Below are 23,268 nucleotides of genomic sequence, written 5' to 3'. Positions count from 1 at the left end.
CAGTGGAAAGAGCCAGGGAAAATATTTACATATATAAAAAATACAACTATATGTTATATGTAAAATTATATTTAAACATGTCATATATTATAAAATAATTACAATATATATACACATATATACATATATAAAAAATACAAGTATTTAAAGTTCCCCAAGTGATTCTACCATATAGCCGAGGCTGAGAATTATTTACATTATATCATGGATTTCATTTGTACAACTGATGTCAGAAGAGTCAACCACTGAGTTTTCTGATCATTTTTTATTTCTTGTACTTACATAATAAAACCAGGATAAAAGTCGTCCTCTGGGTTGGTAATGGCTATCCACAATGACCAAAAGAGTATCAAGCACCATGGAAACCCACTCTTTCATTGAAAGGAAATTAGGTTGAACCTGCAGATGAAGAAAAACATGAAATGACAATGGAAAAAAAGATCCCCAGGATATAACCCTCTTCTATATTAAAGTGCTATTACCAAAAAGCAACCTTCATCTGCTTGGACTACGAGCACGCATGTATGAACATGCATGTTAACAGGTATTTGACAAATACACATCCTCACCTGTGCCCCCATAGGAATAAGATTTACCTTTTATGAAAGATTTAGCAGAAGTGAGGGAAAGGGGGCTGCAAAACAGAACTATCTGAGAGCCCTTCAGAGCTCTCCTGTGTTTAGTGAATTATAGTGAGGATAATGTGGAGGTTAAAGGGAGAGATGTGCAAAAAACACAAACCTTCTCAATAATATGACTGATTTCACAAAGGAGGCAATAAACAGCCTTCTGAATTCTAATCAACATCTTTAGCATTTCTGCTTATTACCATTTACTTATTCAAGAATTTTGACAATATTTACCTTGCTTATTTAAAATTAGGTAGGAGAACACAACTGATCTTCATTTGGGAAACGAAGATGATGAGAATGCAAAAACAACAACAAAACTCTACTCATTAAAAAGAAAACTAGATTATAAAAATCATTCATGACCATGATGTCAAAAGCATTCATTAATTCACATGTTCAGGTGGTACAAACTATTAAGGTCAACCCAGCGTTGAGTATCTCCTTGGAATGAATTCCTTGAATCAAACAAGGCCTTTGTCTTAAGATCTTACACTATTGGTCACATGCAGATTTGAGTGATGTTTGCAAATTTCAACCTTAACCAAATAATGAGGTCTTGAACTTGCTTTCAGTAATAGCCAAAGGCAAGGTCATCAAGAATAAAAGCAAAGCCCCATCTTTGGACTGTGTGGCTTCCTGGTGTGGGGGATTGGGGTGGGGTAAAGAAGAGCAAGAAGAGCCTGGAACTCAAACTCTGAGCTAGACCCCCAGTTATTCCAGGGCAAATAAACTATAACTGGTCATTTGGCATAAATAACATTGAAGTGAGGGGACCATAGAAAGGGGCATTAACTTTTTAGGCTGTAGATCTACTTAGCATGTTGCCTCTGCTAAAGTACTCCAGGGCTCTTTCAAGGATATGAAACATTTCCTTTCCATAAAATTTCATCTTTCTCATCATTAAAATAAGATTTCAGGCTTAAAGTTAAATTTTCACATGATAACTAACTATATTTTTATCATTCATGCAATAAATTCTTGGCCTCTTTCCTTTGCCTGTATGCAATACATATTTGTAGCTTTTGCCACACAGCACCTATTCTCTGTTTGCTGGTAATGCATCCTGTGGGGAATTCCCCTTCTCCACTATTTGAAGCTTGGTTAAACGCTCAATCAAGCTAGCTGTCTCACTTTACCCACTGGGTGCGCCTAGGACCCATGAGACTATGAATTTTAAGTGAGTGAGGCCAGATCAGTAAATGACTGGAGTTGATCTATCCCCTTGGAGGTACTCTGCCGAGTGGCTTCGTTAGTACCTGTTGCTTGGATTCCTCAAGTTGCCTTGGTTCCTGATATTCCCAAAACCTGGTTTTTAATCTTTGCCTTCAATTCCATGGGCTTCCAGATTTCATATACTTCCAGGTCCCTTTTTACTTAAATGAGTCAGAGTTGGTTTCTTAGCTTACAACCCAAACACTCCACAATGAAAAAAGAGTACAGGTGGCTCGTAAGATACTCCTTGAGGACAGAGATAGGCTAAATAATGTTGAATAAGGTCAATTTTTACAGCAAGAAGTGACAAAGTCGATGCTGATAATGGTTACTATTATTGAGAGCTTAGCGTCTCCAAGCCTTTGTGCTTTACACACCAGGTGTGTCTGAAAAGCATCCAGCTATGCAACCATTCTCACTGTATTAACAATGGCCGGATACTTTCTGGACAGACCTCATATATTAATTCATTTAACCCTTATAATAACCCTATCTGGTAAGTATTGTTATCCCCATTTTACAGATAGAGAAATAGGCTCCAAAAGGAGAAATTACTAGAAATAGGCAATAGAGCTAGTAAGTGGAAGTAATAGGATTTAAATATAGGACTCTCCTATTCCAAAATCTATGTTTTATAACTACGCAGCTATATTGTCTCTAGATAATGATTGCTACCGGATAATAGGGCTTAAAACAAGAATAAATCCATGCCTTTTTATTTTGACAGATATGAATTATCTGAGAAAGTACACTGGAAATGAACATTGGCCAGCTCACCACATGTTTAATTAAAAAATAAATGCCTTGCAAAAATGAATAGGCACTTTGTCATTGACATCTACAATTAAAATGCAAAGTACAATTTTTTTCAGTCAATAAACACTGCTTATTTATCATTTTTTGACAGCATTGTTCACTTTCAGTAAGGCTAGTTAACCTCCTAAGATTGGTTATGACTGATGTAATCACAAAAAGACAACCCCTGTTGCATATAAAATTGGCACGTTCAAATAGAAATGACCACTTAACTGTGATGGAGAAAGCAAAACAGAAAAGCAGCAAAGAAAAGTCAGGAAGACACTAAGGCTCACAGTGCAAAGGCCCATCAAGTACTGTAACTTGGTGCTGTAATCACAGCATCTAACCTTGTAAATCCAGGGCCAGGTCACTTTAAGTGACACAACTAAAGCCCAACTGGTGTGAATCACCCTAACTCACCTCCAGGACCTCATCGGAGTCTGAGGAGAGGCTGGCTTCGTGTCTGGATACGACGACAACAAGGCTGCTAAGGGCTAGCAGCGCATTGCCTTTCACCACTGGACTCTCCCTGTTTAAAAAGAAAAAAATTCCGAGAGAAGACCTTGAGCATTAATTAGGATAGGAGAAAGAGCTACTACAGGAGGGCAGATGAGGTCAAAAACCACTTCCACTCCTTTGTAGAGCCTCATAAATGCAGGTCTGCCTGCTCCCTGGTACCAAGAGCTTCTTTCCTTCCTTCTGACACTAGTGCAGATTATGAACTCATCTTAGCAATGTACAGTCATTATGCCTTTTTGTAACTTAAAAATTCAGGCTCATATATCTGAGTTTTTTCTTCCTCAAATTTTTATTTCATCATCTGACATTACATTTCCTAAGCTATCTTTTGTGTCATCTTTGGCCAATTTAAAATTATCGATTTCTTCTGAAAACACAACCAAGGACAGTTATGTGAATAAGCCCAGAAGAACAGAATGGCCTCTGGCTTTTCTGAAGCACTGGTGTGTGGAACTGGCTTCTAGCAAACCACTTCAGACAGCATACTTTACTCACAACTTGACACACGGCAGCTTTTCTCAGTCATTATTATCCTCTCCTTCTTTCTCTTAATATGCCAAAGCTATCAGGCTTAAAGCCAGTTTGTAACACAATTTGGAGCCCCCAGATACGATGCAAATAAAATAGACTATTTGGACTGAGAGCTGCCCTTTTATATCATCCAAATGGTAGTCTTCTAATATTAGCAATAAAATCTTATGTTTGACTTCTCAATTTAGCATCACGAAAACTGAGCCTTTTTAATATATTCACCACTTGAAAATGTACATTTCATATTATTCTGTAATTCCAAGCTGATCCTATAGAATAAAGTCCCCAATGTGACACTGATGGGATGTTCTTGGCTTGCCAATTCTGTTATAACAGAACTCTGGCAACAGAGCACCCATACCATAGACAGTTCAGTTCTCAGTCCTACAATGTGGGTTCCCATAAATACAGAGAACGTTACCCAAAATCTAGACTTGACACCTGAACTTGAATTCAGTGTATGATCCAAGAACCGCTCCCTGCTTACCTCAGTGCAGACTAGAAAAGATACAAGGAATGAGGAAGATTTTTCAACCCTGCTCCCTAAGCAAGCCTAGTACCTCCAGTCCCAACTAAACCATAGTCACAACTGAACACGAGTCGGTGGGTATTAAGACGCTAGTGTATACATGTGTTTTGGCATTTTTGCTTCCATTTGGCAAGAATGGGACTTAGGACTTGTCATTATTAAATTCTTCCATCTATTTATGCATCCCTCCTTCCCTCTGTCCCACCTTGGGGTGGTTAAGCTCAGTGAAGGCCTGCTCTGTACACTTGGTATTTTGTTCACTCCTCCTCAGTTCATTCTTCTATGAGGCCTGTTATAAATTAGTAAGACACCAACATTTATACTGGGGGACTTGAGGGAGAAAATGGGGAGGAATCCTTGAGGTCTAAGCAGATGGCTCCAACCTAGGTTTTGCTAGAGTTCTGCAGAGAGAATTATTGAGCACTCACATACCTGATAAAATGCAAGGAAGCAAGGTGGGACTTGGGCATTCCAAGCCACAAAATCACAAAATTTAATCACAAAATTTAACAAAAACAAAATTAAATCTTTTATTTCCAATTATCTTTCTCCTTTAACTGAGAATATCCCGAGGCCTGTCCTACCATAAAATGGTCATAAATCCCTAAAGTTGGATTTTAAAAAGTTTTAAATTCTCAATAATCTGAAAATTAGATCCCCAGTTTTTATCGCCCAGCAAAAAGCACGTACAAGGTCACCAGAAATTGGGTATCAAATCTCATAAAGGATATTAGATGACATTAAAAGTATCTTTTTAACCCTGAAATTCTGAAAAAGAAATTAGCCTCAGTTTTAAAACAGTGTCAAAAATTTTATTTCAAAAGTTTCACTGGTCCTGATGTACCTGAGTATGTATTGTTCTTGATAAATGGAAAAAAAAATGTATAAAGCTACTGGTAATTAGATCTTTGGCTGCAGACTAAATGCATATTTGGACATTAATCTTTGAACTAAAAACAACTAGTTCACAGTATACACAATGCTCCCTAGGCCAAGATACACATTTCACAAAGGTACTGTAACTAAGTCTTGATCATCTTCACACTCCTTTCATGCCTACCCAAATGACTTATGCATAGAAGGCACTCAATACATATGTAGTGAAACGAATTCAAGGAGTAGCTAGCCAGGTGAAAATCTACAACTGGTACAGCAAAAACTCATCACCTTGTTGCTTAAATAACTATCCCCTATCAGTCAAACTGCAGTGACTAATTTGCATAATAACACGTCAGCATCAGTACAGTATTTATCTAGGCAACACCACTGACATTTTAATTAAATTGTCCTTTGAAACAAATTGATGTCATTAGCCTAATTAAAAAGCATGGGAAGGATGAGCTGCAATGATGCTTTCTTAGGGACAAAGTATTACATTACATGTTAGTAAAGCGACCCAATCCTTTGGGGATTTTTATCTTCAATTTCAAATCTATTTAATTAATAACAATGAAAATAAAATTACATTAATCATCAGGTTTTATCTGTGTTCTAATTCTCCCTTCACCCTATCCCTGATGCTTTAAAAATGCTCTCAAATGAACAAATCACTTTAATATCATGACTGGTGTTTTACTTCTTACATTTAACTTATGGCTCTGATCAAAACAAACCCTACCCTGGCCCAAATCAGCCCGTGGCAGTCATGATCTAAGGACTAGAAAGCTAAGCCATAGGGTAGTGGTGAGGGTCTCTCCTGGTTGGAGGAAGCCAGTGGAAAGAAGCAAAGAAAGGGCAGCAGAGTGATTTTTACCCCCTGCTCTATCACTAACCTCTCAGCCTCTGGACTTGAACTATCTCCTATTCACTGGCTGCTGTGCCTCATTAGAGTCAAGATTGCTTTAATAAAACAAGGTCTATAAAATACTTCGAAACTTTTGATAAAAAGGTAATGCAATCAGAACAAGAATTATTTTTACTCCCTGCCACTGAGAACGTAAACACATTCTCTTTTAGTATTAGTCGCGAAGTGATGCTTTGCAAATTTGAAGACTACAGTCATGTCGAAATAAAATTTTAGAATGGAAAATTGCAAAAGTTATTAGACAGGCAAAATTATGGTTTTAGTAGAAAGTTGCTTGTTTTTTCAGCATTCGAGCTTTTTGTTGCAAATGTCAGAGCACTGTTTTTAACAGGCTAAAAGTAGATCACATAATAGAACAAACTATGAAATGTAAGGGTCAAACGCAGCCCCCCCATCCCAGCACTCCCTCCCCTCTGATACGCAGTTGAGCGCTCTCCCACTGCGTCTGCAATTCACCAGACTGGACAAACAGACACGAAGGAGTCCCTACGGAAGCCTCTCTGCACTTTAGTTTTCATTCTGTAAACAGATATGTCAACAGATACTCCCAAGTACTTTCCACAGAACTGAGTCGGGAGAGGATTACCACTTCTGTTCTCTTTATTCAGAAGATATAAAGCTGAATAGCGATCATGCGCCAAGATCAGACTTCACAGTTGAGTGCCTGTTTCAGAAATTACTGGTGGAAAGCTAATTCTAAGGTGGAGCATGTTTTTGTTTTTGTTTTTTTAGGGTGAAACGTATTTAGCTACAGAAGGTTCTAGGACATGATAAGGATAAATTATCCTCCAGTTACAAATTTCTAGATGATACAGACTTTCAATACTCATGAAATCTAAGTCAAAGGTATATCTATATTAGTTGGAGGCTAAGAAGAAAGGTCAAACATAAATGGTAGCTGCTAAATGAGATGGTAGAGGGAGAAGTGAATATAAGTGACATGTAACTTAACTGCCACGAACAATTAGTCAGCCTGTTACCAAAGGAACCTGAAGAGACTGCCCAAGTAGGTTCATTAGGGTCCAATTTTCTTAGTGAGAGTTGGCCTATGGTAAATAAAAAGCCTCAAGGCAGTAACACTCAAGTAATTTTTGTTAAAACAACCATAAGCAAAGGACTATAACCCTTTTTACTGAGCCTTTGCTTTAATTTTTAGTATTTAAAAATTCATTTTTTAGATATGCTGAACCTAATAACACCAAGGGAATGAAAGGACGTACTATTCTGATTTGTTTGCTGCTTCACAGTCGAGATTTAACAATCTATTTGTAGAACCTACATAACTCACATTAGCAAGGATTTCTTTTTTTTTAATAATCCCCTTGAACTAAATTACAATCCCTTAAATCTAAGCCAAAGCACATGGCATTTGTTAGGTGTATAGCCAGGCTCAACCCCAGTGACTCCTTATGTAAAAGTTATATGTTTGTATCAGCCCCTCTGTATTTTCACAAAGACATGTAGCAAGAATTAACTGAAAACAAGAAAGGATAATAATTGATTTTTTCAAAAATAATGGAAAAGTACTTAAAATCCTTAAAGTTACAAAATGCCCTAAAAGGAGAAACTTATGTACTTGCCAGGAAAAAAAATATTTATAAAAAATTTTTATAAGAGAATAAATGAATCTTACTTTGCAGCTGCTTTGGTGATCTCATCAGTCAACATGTCTCTGACCCTGCAATGAGAATGCAAAATATATATGCGTTTATGTTACAGTAAGAACTCAATCCTTTCTCTCATTTATCAATTAGTAAGAACCTCCAACAGTAACTCCAGATCTTAAAACTACATATGTGGAATTTCAGTGTAAGGTGAAAGAACTGTAATAAGGACTTCAAAGAGAGCTTCATCTTCCTATTCATTGGATCACTTAGTGGAGGCAGGGAAGGAGGCGAATGTAACTGAGGAGGGATATACAGGCAGCACTATAATAGTGTCATGTGAGTGGTGGGCATACAAGTGTCCTTCATGTTATCCTCTATGGACTGAATGTGTCCCCCCGCCACCAGTTTTATATGTTGAAATCCTAATTCCCCATCATGGTATTTAGGAGAAGCCCAAACTGACTAAGGCATTCTTCATCTCTTTTTTGCATGAGAGCTCACCAAACATCAATTTACTATTTCCAAATTGTACATATGGAATAGTCACTATGTGTATATATGAAATGCAATTTCAAACTTCGGTTATATAATCACACCAAAGCCAAAAGAAAATACTTATACTTGTGGGTTGGAAGGAAAGTATGCTCAATTCAAATATTCACAGAATCTAAAGTTTTTATCCAATATAGAAGCCTTGAGATAAAGTGAAAAACAACTACTGGCTGCCAAATCTACATTTTTAAAAGGATCACTTTCAATATATACTTTGAATTTTACAAATTCAACGTTTTTATAAACATTATAAAATACTTGTATTCAAATATAAATTACATTTGCATTCATAAATATTTGTATTTGACATAATATAAAATCTTGGCTATTCAGCACTGAGAATGAGTCATTCTTAAGAGCCAAGTTTTTCAGAAAGTGCAAATTGCTCCTATAAACCTTAAACTCATATTTTTTGAAAAATGGCAAGTTTCTCTAAAGTATATTATCCAATTTTTGTCTTCCTAAATAGAAGCGCATTCAATGTAATCTTTTATTGGTCAATGTGGAATATTACAAATGACAACATGTCTATACTTCTCTCTAGGGCCAAACCTTCCACTTGTGCACTAGCGCTCCCTCCCCACTCCATTCTCTCTGCGGCATCACCAATTTTTCTTTCTCTACTTGTTTTTACTCTCCCCTTAGCATGTGAAAATACTGTAGTTTCTACCCTCCTAAAAGAAGAAAAAGGCCTCCAGCTATTGCTCCATTTCTCTGCCTCTTATTCATCAAAACTCCTACAAAAGATTATCTATACTAGGTGACTCTCATTCATCTCCTTCCACTCTCTCTAGATCCTTCTATGAATCTGGCTTTTGTCCCTACAACTATACCAAAACAGCTCCTGTCATGGTCACCAGTGACTTTCAAGAGGTCAAATCTGTGGCTCATGCTTGTAATCCCAGCTACCCGGGAGGCCGAGGCGGGAGGACTGATTGAGCCCAGGAGTCTGAGACCAACCTGAGCAACATAATGAGACCCTGTCTCTTTGGGGGAAGGGGGGAAGAGGCCAAATCTAATGCTCAATCCTCAGCCCCCATCTTCTGCAGCTTCACAGCAGCATTTGCCAAAACTGGTCACTCCTTTCTTAGAACATTTTTTTTCCTTGGCTTTTAAGATTCCATTCTCTCTTGGTTCTCCTCTTAAACCACGGATCACTAATTTTCGATCTGCTTTATTGGTTCACTCTTCATCCTCCCGACCTCTAAATGTTGAAGTGCCTCAGGGCTCAATCCTCTGAAATTTTCTCTTTCTTTACTCACTCCCTAGGTGATCTCACCCAGCCTCATGATTTGAAGTCCCATCAATATGCTGATGCTTCTCAAATTCACATCTTCAGCCCTGACCTCTCCCTGGAACTCTAGACTCATATAGTCAATAACCTATTTGCTATCTCCAAATGGAGGTCTAATAAGGCACATCAGGCCTAACAAATTCAAAACCTGATTTTTGCCCTACAGAGACCTACTTTTCTATAGTCTTTTCCATCTTAGTAAATAGAAACTCCATACTTTCAGTTATTCAGGATGAAAAATCATGAAATTATTCTTGACTTCCATCTCTCTCTCACATCCTTCATTTAAATTATTAGCATTTAAAACCTATGGAATCTGACTTCAAAATAGATTCTACATTTCTTTATTTTTCAGAACGTCCACTGCTACCATTCTAGTCCAAAACACTACCATCTCTTGCCTGAATTATTGCAATGGACTCCTAACCATATCCTGCAGGGTGTATTTTCAACATAGCAGATAGAAGGATCCTTTTAAATTATGAGTCAGATCCTCTGTTTAAAACCCTCAGGGAATTCCATCTCACTTACAGTCCCCTTCATGCCTGCAAAGACCCTCCGCAATCTGATCTCCTGAACGTCTCTTCTCTCATGTCCTATTACTTCCCTCCTTGCCAGGTACACTTCTGGGGCCTTTGAATTTGCTGTTCCCTCATCCTGGAATGCTCTTTCCCAAATATCAGCTTAGCTCACTCTATCACTCCACTTCTTTCAGGTTTCATTTGAATGTCATATTATTAAAGCACTCTCTAAACACTCTGCAGAAAACAGTAATACCCTCCTCCCTAATCTCACCCAGCCAAGTCACTCTCTACTCCCTTTACCCTACTTTATTTTTCTTCCAATAATCAAAATCTATCATATTAAATCTGTTTATTTGATTATTATCTATTTCCATTCAATCAAGTACAAGCTTTGAGAGGACAAAGAAGGGGCTTTGTTCACTGTTGTTCCTCTGAGCTTAGAATGGTGGCTGGCAAATAATAGATGCTCAATCACCGCTTTTTGAAATAACAAATAAAGTGATGTCTTTATTTGGATTTAGGACTGTATTCCAATTAAGTGAGGATGCTGAAGAGCTCACTTCACAATAGCTTTTCAGATACTGCAAATTTGTGAATTTTCTAGTTCAACCTCTAGGGACCTGTCTCCTTTATACTAACATACACATATAGCCCATGAGTTTCACCAGGGATATATATCCATAGGTCTCTCTATATATTTTGGAGAGTGTAGCAAATATACCACTCCCACCAAATTATCACTTTCAGAAGATGAAATTAGAACTAGATGCAAAAGATAACAGCAATAGGAAGCAAAATCCAAATTCTTAATCTCGAATCTGAAATCCAATATCGCAATGTTTTAAGCTTCACTGCTATTTTTTAATAAATCTAGAAAATGTAACTTAGAATAGAATTAATTAAACACACACACACACACACATAGAGCTTATGCTTTTCTACATGAGCCAATTGTCAGTAAATATAATAAAAGCCTAAAATCAAGTAACCTTTGGACAGATTTTTAGATTAAAGCAACCTGTGGCTGTAGGCAAAGCTATTTAGATTCTAGGCACTTTACTTAAATCTAGGCTGCTGAAACATTAATCTGACAAGGTATTCTTCCCAACCCATGTGACAATTTAAGTTGCTTTTAAAGCTAACACTTTACATTTTTATATAATATAATGGGAATTCCCAAGGGAGTGTCTGCCAAAGAAATTAAAGCCCTGATGTGGTAAAGTTGCCCCTAACAATGAAGATGTCTTGGGGAAGGGGGGAAGCAGAAAGGGAGAGGTGTAATCCTTGACTAAATGTGAAGTTGGAAGGCAATTAATTGAGTGGAAAAACAGGTTTTTATTCAAAAGCATACAAAATAATCAGTTTCGGGGAAAAAAGAAAAAAACTATCACCATATTGCTTTAGAAAAAAATGTATCTGTATAATTTATGAATAAAGCTTTTCCTAGTATATCTGGGGAATGGGTGAAAAATACATCCATCAGATAGATCTGTCGTTTCCCCTTCAGGCTCATACAGAAGTTAAAATTGCCAATCTTAAAGCACTTTTTAAAGTAGTTACCTTCCCCCCATGCTCACTTCCCCTGACAAACAATGGGCAGCAGAACGCTAGCCCCTTACCAAAGCCAGGCTGTGCTTTTTTTGTATTGCACCTCCTCAGGTCCTTCTTTCCCATGTTTTAACTGCAACTCCAGCTCTCCTATTCTTCCCTGCAATAAAAAAACGAAACAGCAAAAATCAGCATGCAAACTTGATAGCCAAAATGATCTTAAAATTTCTCTGGGAAATACAGATGTATCCTTTCCCAGTTGGCCTTAAGTGTTCCTGATAGGATATTAGATGATGAGAGACGATGTGTAAGGAGAAATAATCACATCAGTGCTCAGGTATTTCTGCATTTACCAAAGTGGTACAGCCTGGAGAAGTTGTATGTCTGGCAAAATTAGTGCAGAGAACTTCAATTTGGGATATCTATTAAACCAAATTTTAATTTCATAGGTCCCATTTTAAAAATTCCCTTACATGGTAATAGTCTGCCTTTGTTAGCAACTGACAATTTTAGCTGATGCTACACCAAGATTGGGCTCTATGTACCAGTATCATAACAATGGTAGAAAATGAGTTAGATAAGTATGTAAGACTTAGGATTCGGGAATATATAACATAAGTTATCCTCCAACAGCTCCACATTACATTTCTATTTCTTGAGTGGAACTTATAAAAATATATATAATTCCCAACTTCTACATATAATAAAAATATACCTAATATTATCCCTTTAAGACCAAAGCCTTCAAATACTATCCTTTCCATTTTTCTTTTTATACTCAGGATTATTTTGATCAGATGCTTTCCTCTCTACTCTATCACCAATTATGTTAAATTTAATTAAAACACTGGCTTGTTGATGAACCCTAAATTGGACAAGAACTCAGATTGTGCATTCCATTACAGTGTAATGCCCAACCATCTTCAGAAGTGATTGTGTCACTTCTCACAAGCAGTAAATAAGAGTTCTGGTTATTTATTTCACATCCTCACCAACATTTGAAATTGTCAGGATTTTAATTTTTAACCATTCTAGTGGATGTGAAATGGTACTAAGATTTTAATTTTATTTATTTACTAATGAGATTGAGCATCTTATCACATGAGTATTTGCATTTCCTATTCTGCCCATTTTTCTATTGGTTGTCTTTTTCTCATTGATTTTAGCATTCTACAGTACGTTCTACAGAAGAAAAGTATCTCCTATATATACCTTAGAGAGAGAAGCAATACGGCATGAAGGGTTAAAGATGTGGCTCAGAATGCCTTGGCCTGATGCCATTTTCACTTACTGGCTGCATAAATTCAGGCAAGTTATTCTACCTCTCTAAGCTTTAGTTTCCTCACTGGTAAATGTACCTGACAACTATCTCATGGTAGTAGAGAATCACATTAAATAATGTGAACAAGTGTCCATTTAAAAACAGTGCCTGATAACAAATAGATAACCATTATTAGGTTTGTTGTCAATAACCAAAAATCTCCACCTCCCTTTACTATCTTCTTATAAAACCATCTTTCATGAATATACCTAAATCCCTTCTGAAATAATTCATACTTTTAATCTGTAAAATCCCATAGAGTAAAAAGGTTCCCAAAATTGTAATATCCGGACTATAAATAAAGTCCTTGTATTTCTCCTTGTATGTACTTTGAGTTACCACACTATGAGCACATTGAAAGCAAGGACTGTTTATCAGTCTACAGAGTCCTTGTATGTAGCACAAATTCTGGCTCACAGTGGCCTGGGGCTTACTAGTTCAGGTACTCTGAGATGTGATAAGCACTCTATTCATATCCTTCATAGTTTGTCTCCTTCAATTATATCCACCTCCATCTCCATATTTTCAAAGATAGAATCCTGGCACTTTCATTCTCCCCTTTGTCTTTTGGAACAAGTTATCAGAGATGATAGAACTAGCAAGACATTGATATTAACATTTAATATTGATATTGGCCTCCTAGGAGGGCAGGCAAAACAAAATAGAAAATAGTTTGTATTGCCTGTCTCTAATTAAGCTTCTTAAATCATGCCTCTTAATTTCTAAAACATTTATTTCATATAATGCTTTTCCAAAAAAGATGAGGAATAGGAAATTAGAAGGTTAAAATCTGTTTTGAAATAAAAAAAACATAAAAAAACTAGAATACGTGCAGCTTCTTGTGAAGGCCTACCTTTCTAATCGCCCCTGTAGTCATAAATTAGTATAACCATTCTATTGTGACTAAGTAGATTTCTTTTCTTTTCTTTCTCAGAGTCTCTGTTCCTTTCCATCCCTTCTTCTGGAATGTCTCCCTAACCCCTTCCACCCAATCCATGTTAGGCTGCTTATTCAGATCCACTTTGCCTTGCAATTCTTGACTTACTGGTAATAAAGATCCAGTCTCACTCAGCTCAGTCATCTCTGCCTCTGGTTAACAGCTGTAACTGAAATGATCACCTGAATTGAGATTTCTGGATTGCCTCTAGATTCCAATTACTAATCTATTCATCCCTCCTAAATTTTATCTCTAGCCTGTACAACCAAGAGCTTGGTAATCATAGTGAGCAATTTCACCTAGCTCAACACACACAGAACAAGAAACTTTTCAAATAGTTACAGAGTAACTTATTGGGAGTTGCAGTTCCTGACCGTGGCTTTGATTTCAGATTATTTTGCAACTAGCCAACCAACTCAGGAAACAAGTGTTTGCAGTCGACCTGCCTTTATACCTCTCTCCTGTTTGAGGTCATGTTCACAATCCCAAAGAACCCCTTCACAACACTGGAGACCTTAACCTCCTCAGCATCCCAGAAGAGCAACAAGGTAAAGACGACTATAGAGGGCTCCTTACCAAAATGGTCTCTGTAGCGTCAATCAGCTCATATCTGCATTCTTCATCTTAATAAGAAGAAATGCAAATACCTCCCCATGTCGACCACTTTGATATGCACATAACCCCAAGTTCTTGTGGAAAAATTAGACAAGGCTAGAAGCAGATGCCTAAGCAGAAGCCACTAGCAGTGTTCAGATCTCAGACTTAATCACATCCTAATCAGTCTCTAAGAAGTAACGTAGAATGTACCTTTGTGTGTGCCTACTAGGCTTAATTGAATAAAACATGGCTTCTCTAAATGATCTTCTAGTTTAATGCTACAAAATATGTCTAGCACCAGATGGAAGCAACTATAACTCCTATACAAAAAAAGACTGTCTTCCAGAAATTCTTGATATAGACAAGGAGTCTGGCAGTTGCTCCAATTCTTCTAAGATACCATAAATTCTATTTAAGTGTGTGGACTCATTTAAAAAACTTGTTCAAGTTAAAAAAGACCAATACACTTTCACATAATACTGAAAATCTTATCATAGTCCATACTTTCATTTTCACCTCTTTTGTCACCAATTCTCAATGGAACCAGACTTACTATAGAGAAATCCAAAGTAAAGAGATCTTAAACCATAAAGACACATCCCATCACCTATAACAGCAGAAAGGCAGAATAACTAACCTGTGTTATTAAAAACAGCAGATTTTTCATAAACACATCTGTTCTTTAAAATATTAAACAAATTTACATTATTCGTTATTACAATTCACGACAGTGTTAGAGAAAATGCGTGGCGCAGGGCAAAAGCTGAGGCTCTGGAGTCAGACAAATCCACGTTAAGTTCCAGTTCTTTCATTTACTGATTGTTGGGTTTTGAGCCATTTTCTTTGTTTTCCTAGTTACCCTGCTCCCCCATCTATAATGCCCATTGTACATGGGGTTAATAACACCCATTTCAAAGGGTTTCTATACAGATTAATTGAAATAGTATGTTAAGTGTTGGGCATATAATAGTTATTCAACAAATGGTAATCCATAAAAAAAAAAAATCAAGGAGTGTTGTTTTGTTTTGTTTTGTTTTTTAAGACACAGTCTTGCTCTGTCATGCCAGGTAGAGTGGAGTGGCACTATCATAGCTCACTGTAACCGCAAACAATCCTCCTACCTCAGCCTCCCAAGCAGCTGGGCCTGTAGGGGTGCGCCACCACACCTGGCTAATTTTCCTATTTTTAGTAGAGATGGGGTCTCACTCTTGCTCAGGCTGCTCTCAAATGAATTTTTTTTTCCCCTGTAATCAGTTGCAAGTCATCTGGAGAATTACACCATAATCCTATTCAATTTAGCCTGTCACACAAAGAACTAAATAAAATTCTCAGTTCATTCTATAGGAGGAGGAATTATTTTTCCCTTTTACAGGTGCTCATAGCATTTTCTACATCCTTTATTAAAGCATCAAGGATATTTTACTGGAATTGCTAGTGGACATGTTAGCCTTCCCACACTGGACTGGGAGTTCATTTGGAGGAGGAATTCCCTTTGTATACCACACACTCAGCATGGGACCTGTCCAGCAAAATATGTGTCGTAAATGTTTGGTGAAGGAAAGCTGCGAAATTACTCAGGGGAAAAATGAATGTGAGAAAAAGTGCATACTCTGACTTACAATCTTATGCTTCCTGAATAAAAACTATAATTGGCTAAGGGTGTGTATAATAATGTTAAAGAAACATGTAGAGACGTGAACCATTCACGCATTCGCTCATGCATTTATTCAAAACACACTGAGTACCCAGATGCTGCTAAGGATAAAAACTGAGTAAGGAAACAATGGTTCCAAACAAACATCTTTAAAATGCAGATTATGGTGCCACTTGGGGGATCATCTAAACAGTATTGCTCAAAGTTTGGCTGGTAGACTAAATGCATTAAAATCACCTGGCAGCCTGTTAAACATGGAGATTCCTGGTCCCCTACACAGCTCTAATGAATCAGAATCTCTGAAGATGCATCTGTGAAGTATATGGGATTAGTAAGATATGTCATAGCAAGGTTTTAATTTGAGATGGAAACACCAATTCCCAGACATTCATTCCTTCCCCCATCCTAGCCCCCCAACCCCACTTTTTTAGGACAGTTGTGATCTTTAACTATTAACACCACACTTCCTGAGACTCCTTGAAAATCTTATTCTACAGCATAAAGTGCTTAACTAGCATCAGATTTTTTCTATCATCCTTAACAATGAATTTCAAGCTAGGAACTGAGCTAGTTGTTTTCTGATATTGTTAACCGCTCACGTATTCCCTAAGTGACTGAAAATTATTTCTAATTTTAAAAATTCACAAACGATAGCTTACAATATTATTGGATCAAGTGAAGCTAAATTGAGTATATCTCACTTATTTAGTGAGTACCTATTATATTTTACACACTTATGCCAGAGACAACAGAGAAGGAAACCCAGCTCCTGCCTTTAAGGAGCAACAGAGACCACTGGAGGCCCCAGACAAATAACCACCTGGCAAGGGCTTCAAAAAGGGCAGCACAAGTACTCAGGAAGTACACAGAGGGGCATATAATCCAGCGCCTGCCCAGATAAATTGATCTGAAGAACAAGCAGAAATTAGGTGAGCAAAGAGGGAATGGCAGGGTCTGAGGCAGAAAGAACAATGTGTGTTCTAGGAGGTTAGGGAAGACATGCTGAGTTTAGGAAAACAAAGAAATTTAACGATGCTGAAACATAAAAGTCTGCGGGAAAGGTTAAGAGATAAGGCTGGAGGTGTAAGCAAGTCCAGCTGGAGGAAGCACAGGCAAAGGGGGAGAGGATGAGTTCAGTCCGGGACGCACTCTGCCAAGTGCTGTGGGACAGCCAGGTGGGGATGTCCAAAAGGCAGCAGGGCAGAGGCGAGTGGCACTTGGAGAGAACTCTAAATGGGAGGCTCAGATCAGGGGGCATCAACATTGAAACTGAAAGTGCAGCTGACATATGTATGCTTCACAGTCTTTTAAGAGTAAAAATAACCACTGAATTTTTGATGGCGTTTTTCCAAGTGCTTTTAATATATTAAATACATATTTGCAGTAAAACTTTAGATAAGGAGGCACTCCCCCAAAGCGAATCTAGCCTATGGTTTCATTACCTGTAAAATGGCATGATAAGCTCGATTCATATATGCAAGCCAGGCCTGGGGAAGAAAAATTGCACGGTGCCACTCCGAAAGCTGGATGTGAACCTGTGGGAAAAATGTACCACAACATGTTAGACTACACAGTATTAAAACAGAATAAAAGGAAGACTACCTCATCAATTCTTTCTTGCCCTTTATTTAAGTGGTTTAGGTTCTAAAAACAAACCAAATCAGTCCAGGATCAGAACCACAAATAATATCTTTTGCATGTTTCCAAAGGAGAAAAGTTTGGAGTCTTATAAAGACAAAATAAAGTAAGCCTGGAATTTTCTAAATTAAAGCAAATAAAATCCTACAATAATAACAAGTTAAAATGATATGTGTAATACAAATCTGTCCTTGAAAATTAGGGGGAAACTCTGTAGAGCCTTTTGCCAATGTCAGGAAACTAGGCATTGTCTAACAAATCCCCCTAGTAATTTTAAATAAAAATAAATACTGCTCATATCCTGGATTTCCAATATGACAATTTCTGAAGTAATAAGCTTAACTTGCCAACAGAAATATCATGTTGTGTAGAAACCATGGTGGTAAGAGCATGCAAATGAGTACTGCACACAGTAATTGTGCACACCACTAGACAAATGCCCTTTAATCAGTGTGGGTAAACAAGAGAAAAACGATATATGCCAACACGGAAACCCTGTTTCTCAATAGAGGCCCAGACAAAACATCTGGTTTTCATAGTCATTTCTGTTTCTACCTCTTAGTATACGGCTATCTTGCAACAAATCTTCCCAAGGTCTGCTTCTGCTAAAGAAAGATCACTCAAGAAAAACAGTCCCAGTGCATCACATTTCATGTTTCCTGTAACTCATCTCACCTAAAGTCAAACAACTAAAACTTCAGTCTGTGTCTCACAGACGAAAAAAAAAAAAAAGATGACAAATTTATATATAATTATACAGAAATCATGACAACTAGAGTTTAAGGGCATTGTATTGTATTATAAGAATATTCTCAAGTGCCTTGTGATAGGGAAGATGACAGCCTGAGTATAGCTGGTTTTCATGCCTCTGGGAAGTTTTTTAGTCCCAGTCTCAGTGAGGGCCTACTATACACAAGGTACTGTGGGAAGATGAGAGGATTATCAACCAGTCTGTGTCTGCAGAGAGTTTTCTAGCTATAAGAGAGCCAGAAACAGGCACAAACAGATCATAAAGTAAAATTATGAAGATTCCATGGGAATGAAGAAAACAAAGAGATTAATTCCAACGATCTATCACCTTTCATGACACTGCTGTTTTTTTTTTTTTCAATTAGATACTCAAACAGTATGAAATAGATACTCAGACCATGAAATGAACTTTAAACAAATTATAAAGACAGGGCTTTTCTTTTTCTGATTAAGTACACTGCTGAGCAGGGTAAGGGGAGCCTTGTCCACATGTCAACAAAAATCCTTGAAGGAATGAGTGCTCCAACTCCTGCTTCTTCTCTTGTTATCCAGGAAGAAAACTATAACCTAGACCATGTTCCCAGCTGGGGAGACATTAATCAGTTCTTGGCCCTGCTCTGTTTCCAAAATGTGGGCAATCTTCTTTAACTTTTTTCCTATCAATTCTGTTCCCTTTTCATAAAATATATTAACTATCTTTAAGCCCTCTTTTGAGACCTGGATTTAAAAGAAACAACCCTCAAACACCACAACTAAAACTTTTATCTCTCATTGTAGAGCCTCAAAATATTTTAAAATTTTCCTGCCAAATGATCCGCATAGCCTCAGCAAATTGGCAAAAAGAGCAATTTTGGGGAAGACAATGGTTTTGACTGCTTCTTAAACTTGAGTTAAAAAAGGAAAGGATTATGGAAAAAATGTAAATGAAAACAAGCAAATCAAATGTTGAGTCTCTAAAAATGAAGACATTCATGCCAGGAAACCTATTTAAAAGGAGGTTATAAACTGAAGGTTAAAGCTAATCCTCTTCCTGCTGTTCTGACCACGGCTGAAGGTGGGTGCAGGGACACAGTAGAATGCTTCAGCCTAGATGCCAGCCTGAACTCCCTATGTGTTATGGGATTATACCCTAGTTTTAGTGTTCTGTGGAGTTAGGGGTGCATAAATCTCTTTTAAAAATGCACTCTCTTGTTCTTTCCCTTAATGCAGAGAGACTTAGGGAAATAGCCTGGAGAAAGCCCTGCCTTATGTTGCAGGTGCATCACAGCAAAAGGGACTCCTCTGACCATTTCTGGCAAAAATATATTTTAGGATGCTATTTCATTTAATATACTGTATAGCCACCACATTGCCTATATTTTAGGTTAACGTTGCTAGGTTAAAAAATAAATTCAATTAGCATTTACAAAGTATGAAAATTATATCTAACTTGCTATACTTGTGAGAAGCCTTTGAAGAAAACCCAATCAACAAAATAATTTCAAATCACGAAGCTGAAACCTCACTGCACACTCTGCACACTTCTACGCCATCATTCAAAATCTACTCTTCCCTGTATCTTTCTTGGTTCTGTCAGTATCACCTATCAATATCCCAGTTATCCATGTTTGAAATTTCTGATTTATCCCGGGCTCTCCCTTCCCCTAACTCCACTGTCAAGTCTACTTCTGAAATGTTTATTATCTATGTCCCTACTTTCTTCATTGGGTTAGTCCTAATTCCTGCCTAGCTTACAATCATGCCACCTAACTGATCTCTTAACAGCATAAAATCTTTCTTCCTTCTAACACATTCTAAATGGTGCTGCTACTATTACATTAACACAAAACTTCTTTTATAATAATAAAAAACTTTTGATGGTTCATTAAAGAATAAAGTACAAACTCTTGTATAATGTTTAGTCTTTTAGAATCAAAAGGACACTATTCATTTAAAGAAATAACTGTGTTGGCCAAGACCTCCAACCAATTACCCCACTTGATTTCTTGCTCCTCTCTTTCATATAACCCACAATCTGGCTGCATTGAGTTATGAACCAATTCCCATACCTGTCCTGTACTTTACAGGACTCACTGCTCCTTCTGCCTTCAATGCCCTGTCTTCCTCTCATTATCTACATACTGAAATAATTTCTCCCATCTCTATACTTCCAGTACATTATATGCCTCTCTTGTAACACTCCACAGATTCTGTCTTAGATTATTTGTGTACAGACTTTAATTTCATATAATCCTAAAGAGCAGAGATCATGTCCCACTTATGCTGGAATCCCTCCCGTGGTACCCATAACAGTGTCTTGCATGTAAAGGTTCAATTAAGTACCTGCTGAGTTTAACAGAATTAAATATACAGTATTCTCTTTAAAACAAATTCTTGTCATGTGAAAACCATACTATCATAAGTGAGTAATCACAGAAAATTATAATGTTCAACTTTCAATCATTCTGGAAATACAATGCTAAAAAACTTTTAAAAATAGATACAGCCAAACTCAAACATGAGTTGTTGAGAAAACAGTTATTTGAGATTTTAGAAAAACATGTCCAAAGTGTTCTAGCCAGGAAATGTTTAATTCCAGATAAAAACAGTGAGTGACCAGGCAAAATTTTAAAGCAGGGATTATAAACCTTGTATTTTTAAATTTCCCAAACTTTTTTATTTGTATCATATAGGTTCCAATTAAGTACCTGAAATATTAGCTTGACAGAATGTATCCTGCTTAGAAACACAATTCACAAATACAGGAAAATGTTAGGAGAGAAAATGGAAATGTAATCATATTTGTTCACTGATACATGTTTTGCCTGAGGGGACTGCATGGCCATCTAATTAGTTAATTTACTATTCAGGATACTTTGCCAGAAATTTGGTGGTGTGTTCTATCTCTTGAGTGATTTTAACAAATATAATTATTCCATCTACAAGAAATACTCATTTTAACAGCCCTTCATTAAATATTATAAATCAAGTAAGACAAACTTTTGAGGAGGTTCTTTGATCATTAAACTAGGACAGGCAGAGCAGCACGTAAAAATTGACAGGAAAACTAAGTATTTGCTATTAATTTTAAAACCCTAATCTCATAAAGGCATCTTTCATGCTCACCAGATGTACTCTTTATTATCAAAATAAAAGTATTTAATGTTAGTTGCTACATAGACACACAGATGAATACTGAACCACTACATTTAGCTTTGTGACACACACACTTTCTTCCCACATTCCCAGAAGAAAAACCATTTGCATTTAGTGTTACAGACCCCAAAAGCCACTCAGTGTCCCATTGTTTATACATAAGAAATAATAGGCTTCCGTTTTCTGTCAACAGTAATTTTGTTGGCACAAAATAATTTTTTGTTACTATTGCCTCCTGACAAATAGTGAGAAGAAAAGGGAGGACACTTTTTTAATGTAAAATGACACTCATCTCTTTGTAGGTGCATTCTGGACATTTAATATTCTCTCTCTACCCTCTTCCCTCCCTCCCTCCTTCTCTTTCTCCCTCTCTCCCTCTTTCTCACCCACCCCTCCACCCTGTATCCCATCAGGATAACATGAGCTTGAAAGCTGACAATTCAATCACATCTCAAGCAACCATTTACTCTGTTATTTAATAGAAGGGGGGAAACCCAGTTACCATAACAACTCACATCCACATGGTAATTACGGAGTATCTAAAATACAGCAAACCATACTTTTCAGAGTATTTTCTAGTGGGAATCCGTAATAAGCACAGATACCACTTCTCCCCATTATTATTCACAATTTTCATCTAATTGTTTCATATTGCATAAATGCTAACACTACTCCATGTACTTTGTAAGAAATATGTTTTTTAAATAAAGACAAAACTGAAAGAAAAAGGCAAATGCACTTCTTATATTTCAAATGATTGGTTATATCATATGTACTTTTGAGCATCTGGGGGATAAATTTAAAAGAGGCAGGAAAAACTAATTAACTTATCAGGCAAAAAGGATCAAATGATGACCACTTAAAAAAGAAAAGAAAGCAAGAAAGTGAGAAAGAAAGAGAACGAGCTAAAGATTTCATTCAGAGTAGAGCTGTCAGTAAGTCTGGATAAGGTTTTTCTGAAATAAAAATGAAAATACAGCTCATTACCTAATGCTGAGGCAGAAATATGGTTGGGTAGCAGCAGCTGGATCAGGAAAATTTGCATGTGCCCAAGAATGGAGAAAATAATGAAGCAGGACTGCCATTCTCATCCAGGGACAAAGCAGAATCACCCAATTTAGGTGAGAGTGTCACGTCAGAGTTAGAAATGCCAAAGGATGACAAGACTGGCAGCAAATTTCAGGGAAGCAAACTGTCATTCACCTTCAGCTTCCTCTTCAAGATGAGCCAAGTTAACCTCGGGATGAGCAGTAGGTATAAATCAGAACAGGACAGTCACGTGAGCTTGGAGAAGCCCTAGTAGATCTGAAATGACCACAGATTGTCCCCAGTTCAAAGGAGCAAAGAAAGAGGGCACTTCACTTTTAGAGAAGTCTAAACAAGACAACAATTATGCACCGCTCCTGGTATGTCAGGCCAAACCCAAATCAGGCTTGGATCTGTGATTCTTCCAAAAGTAACATGGGAGAATTTCATTCTAAGACAAGCCAAAGAATTCAAAGCTTTTAAAAATAAGAGGACGTAACACTTTCCAAAGGAATTTATCACAGATTACATTAAATAGCTTGTTCTCCATGGCATTGAAAATCACTTGATTTAGCTAACACACAGTTCTTGAGAAGTATTGACAATTACACAAAGCAAAATACACTTCAAAATATAAAGAGCAGTGGTTTCCGGTCCAAC

The 23,268-nt window shown here is 37.1% G+C and overlaps 1 protein-coding gene across 1 annotated transcript in view; it reads right to left on the bottom strand.

Annotated features, from left to right (window-relative positions):
• The window catches only part of FOCAD (focadhesin), a 255,124-nt gene that overhangs the window by 54,674 nt on the left and 177,182 nt on the right, over positions 1–23,268 (bottom strand). Inside the window, exons 21-25 of the mRNA XM_012665049.1 lie at positions 17,502–17,594; positions 11,622–11,710; positions 7,659–7,703; positions 3,063–3,171; positions 283–399 (exon numbers count right to left, since the gene is read on the bottom strand). Of these exons, the coding sequence (XP_012520503.1) occupies positions 283–399; positions 3,063–3,171; positions 7,659–7,703; positions 11,622–11,710; positions 17,502–17,594 (453 nt within the window). The remainder of the gene's footprint in view (positions 1–282; positions 400–3,062; positions 3,172–7,658; positions 7,704–11,621; positions 11,711–17,501; positions 17,595–23,268) is intronic.

This window comes from Propithecus coquereli, unplaced genomic scaffold, assembly GCF_000956105.1.
Source record: "Propithecus coquereli isolate 6110/MARCELLA unplaced genomic scaffold, Pcoq_1.0 Scaffold95, whole genome shotgun sequence".
NCBI lineage: Eukaryota > Metazoa > Chordata > Mammalia > Primates > Indriidae > Propithecus > Propithecus coquereli.
Note: the sequence above shows the minus strand (reverse complement) of the source record. Positions and strands in the feature narration are given on the sequence as shown.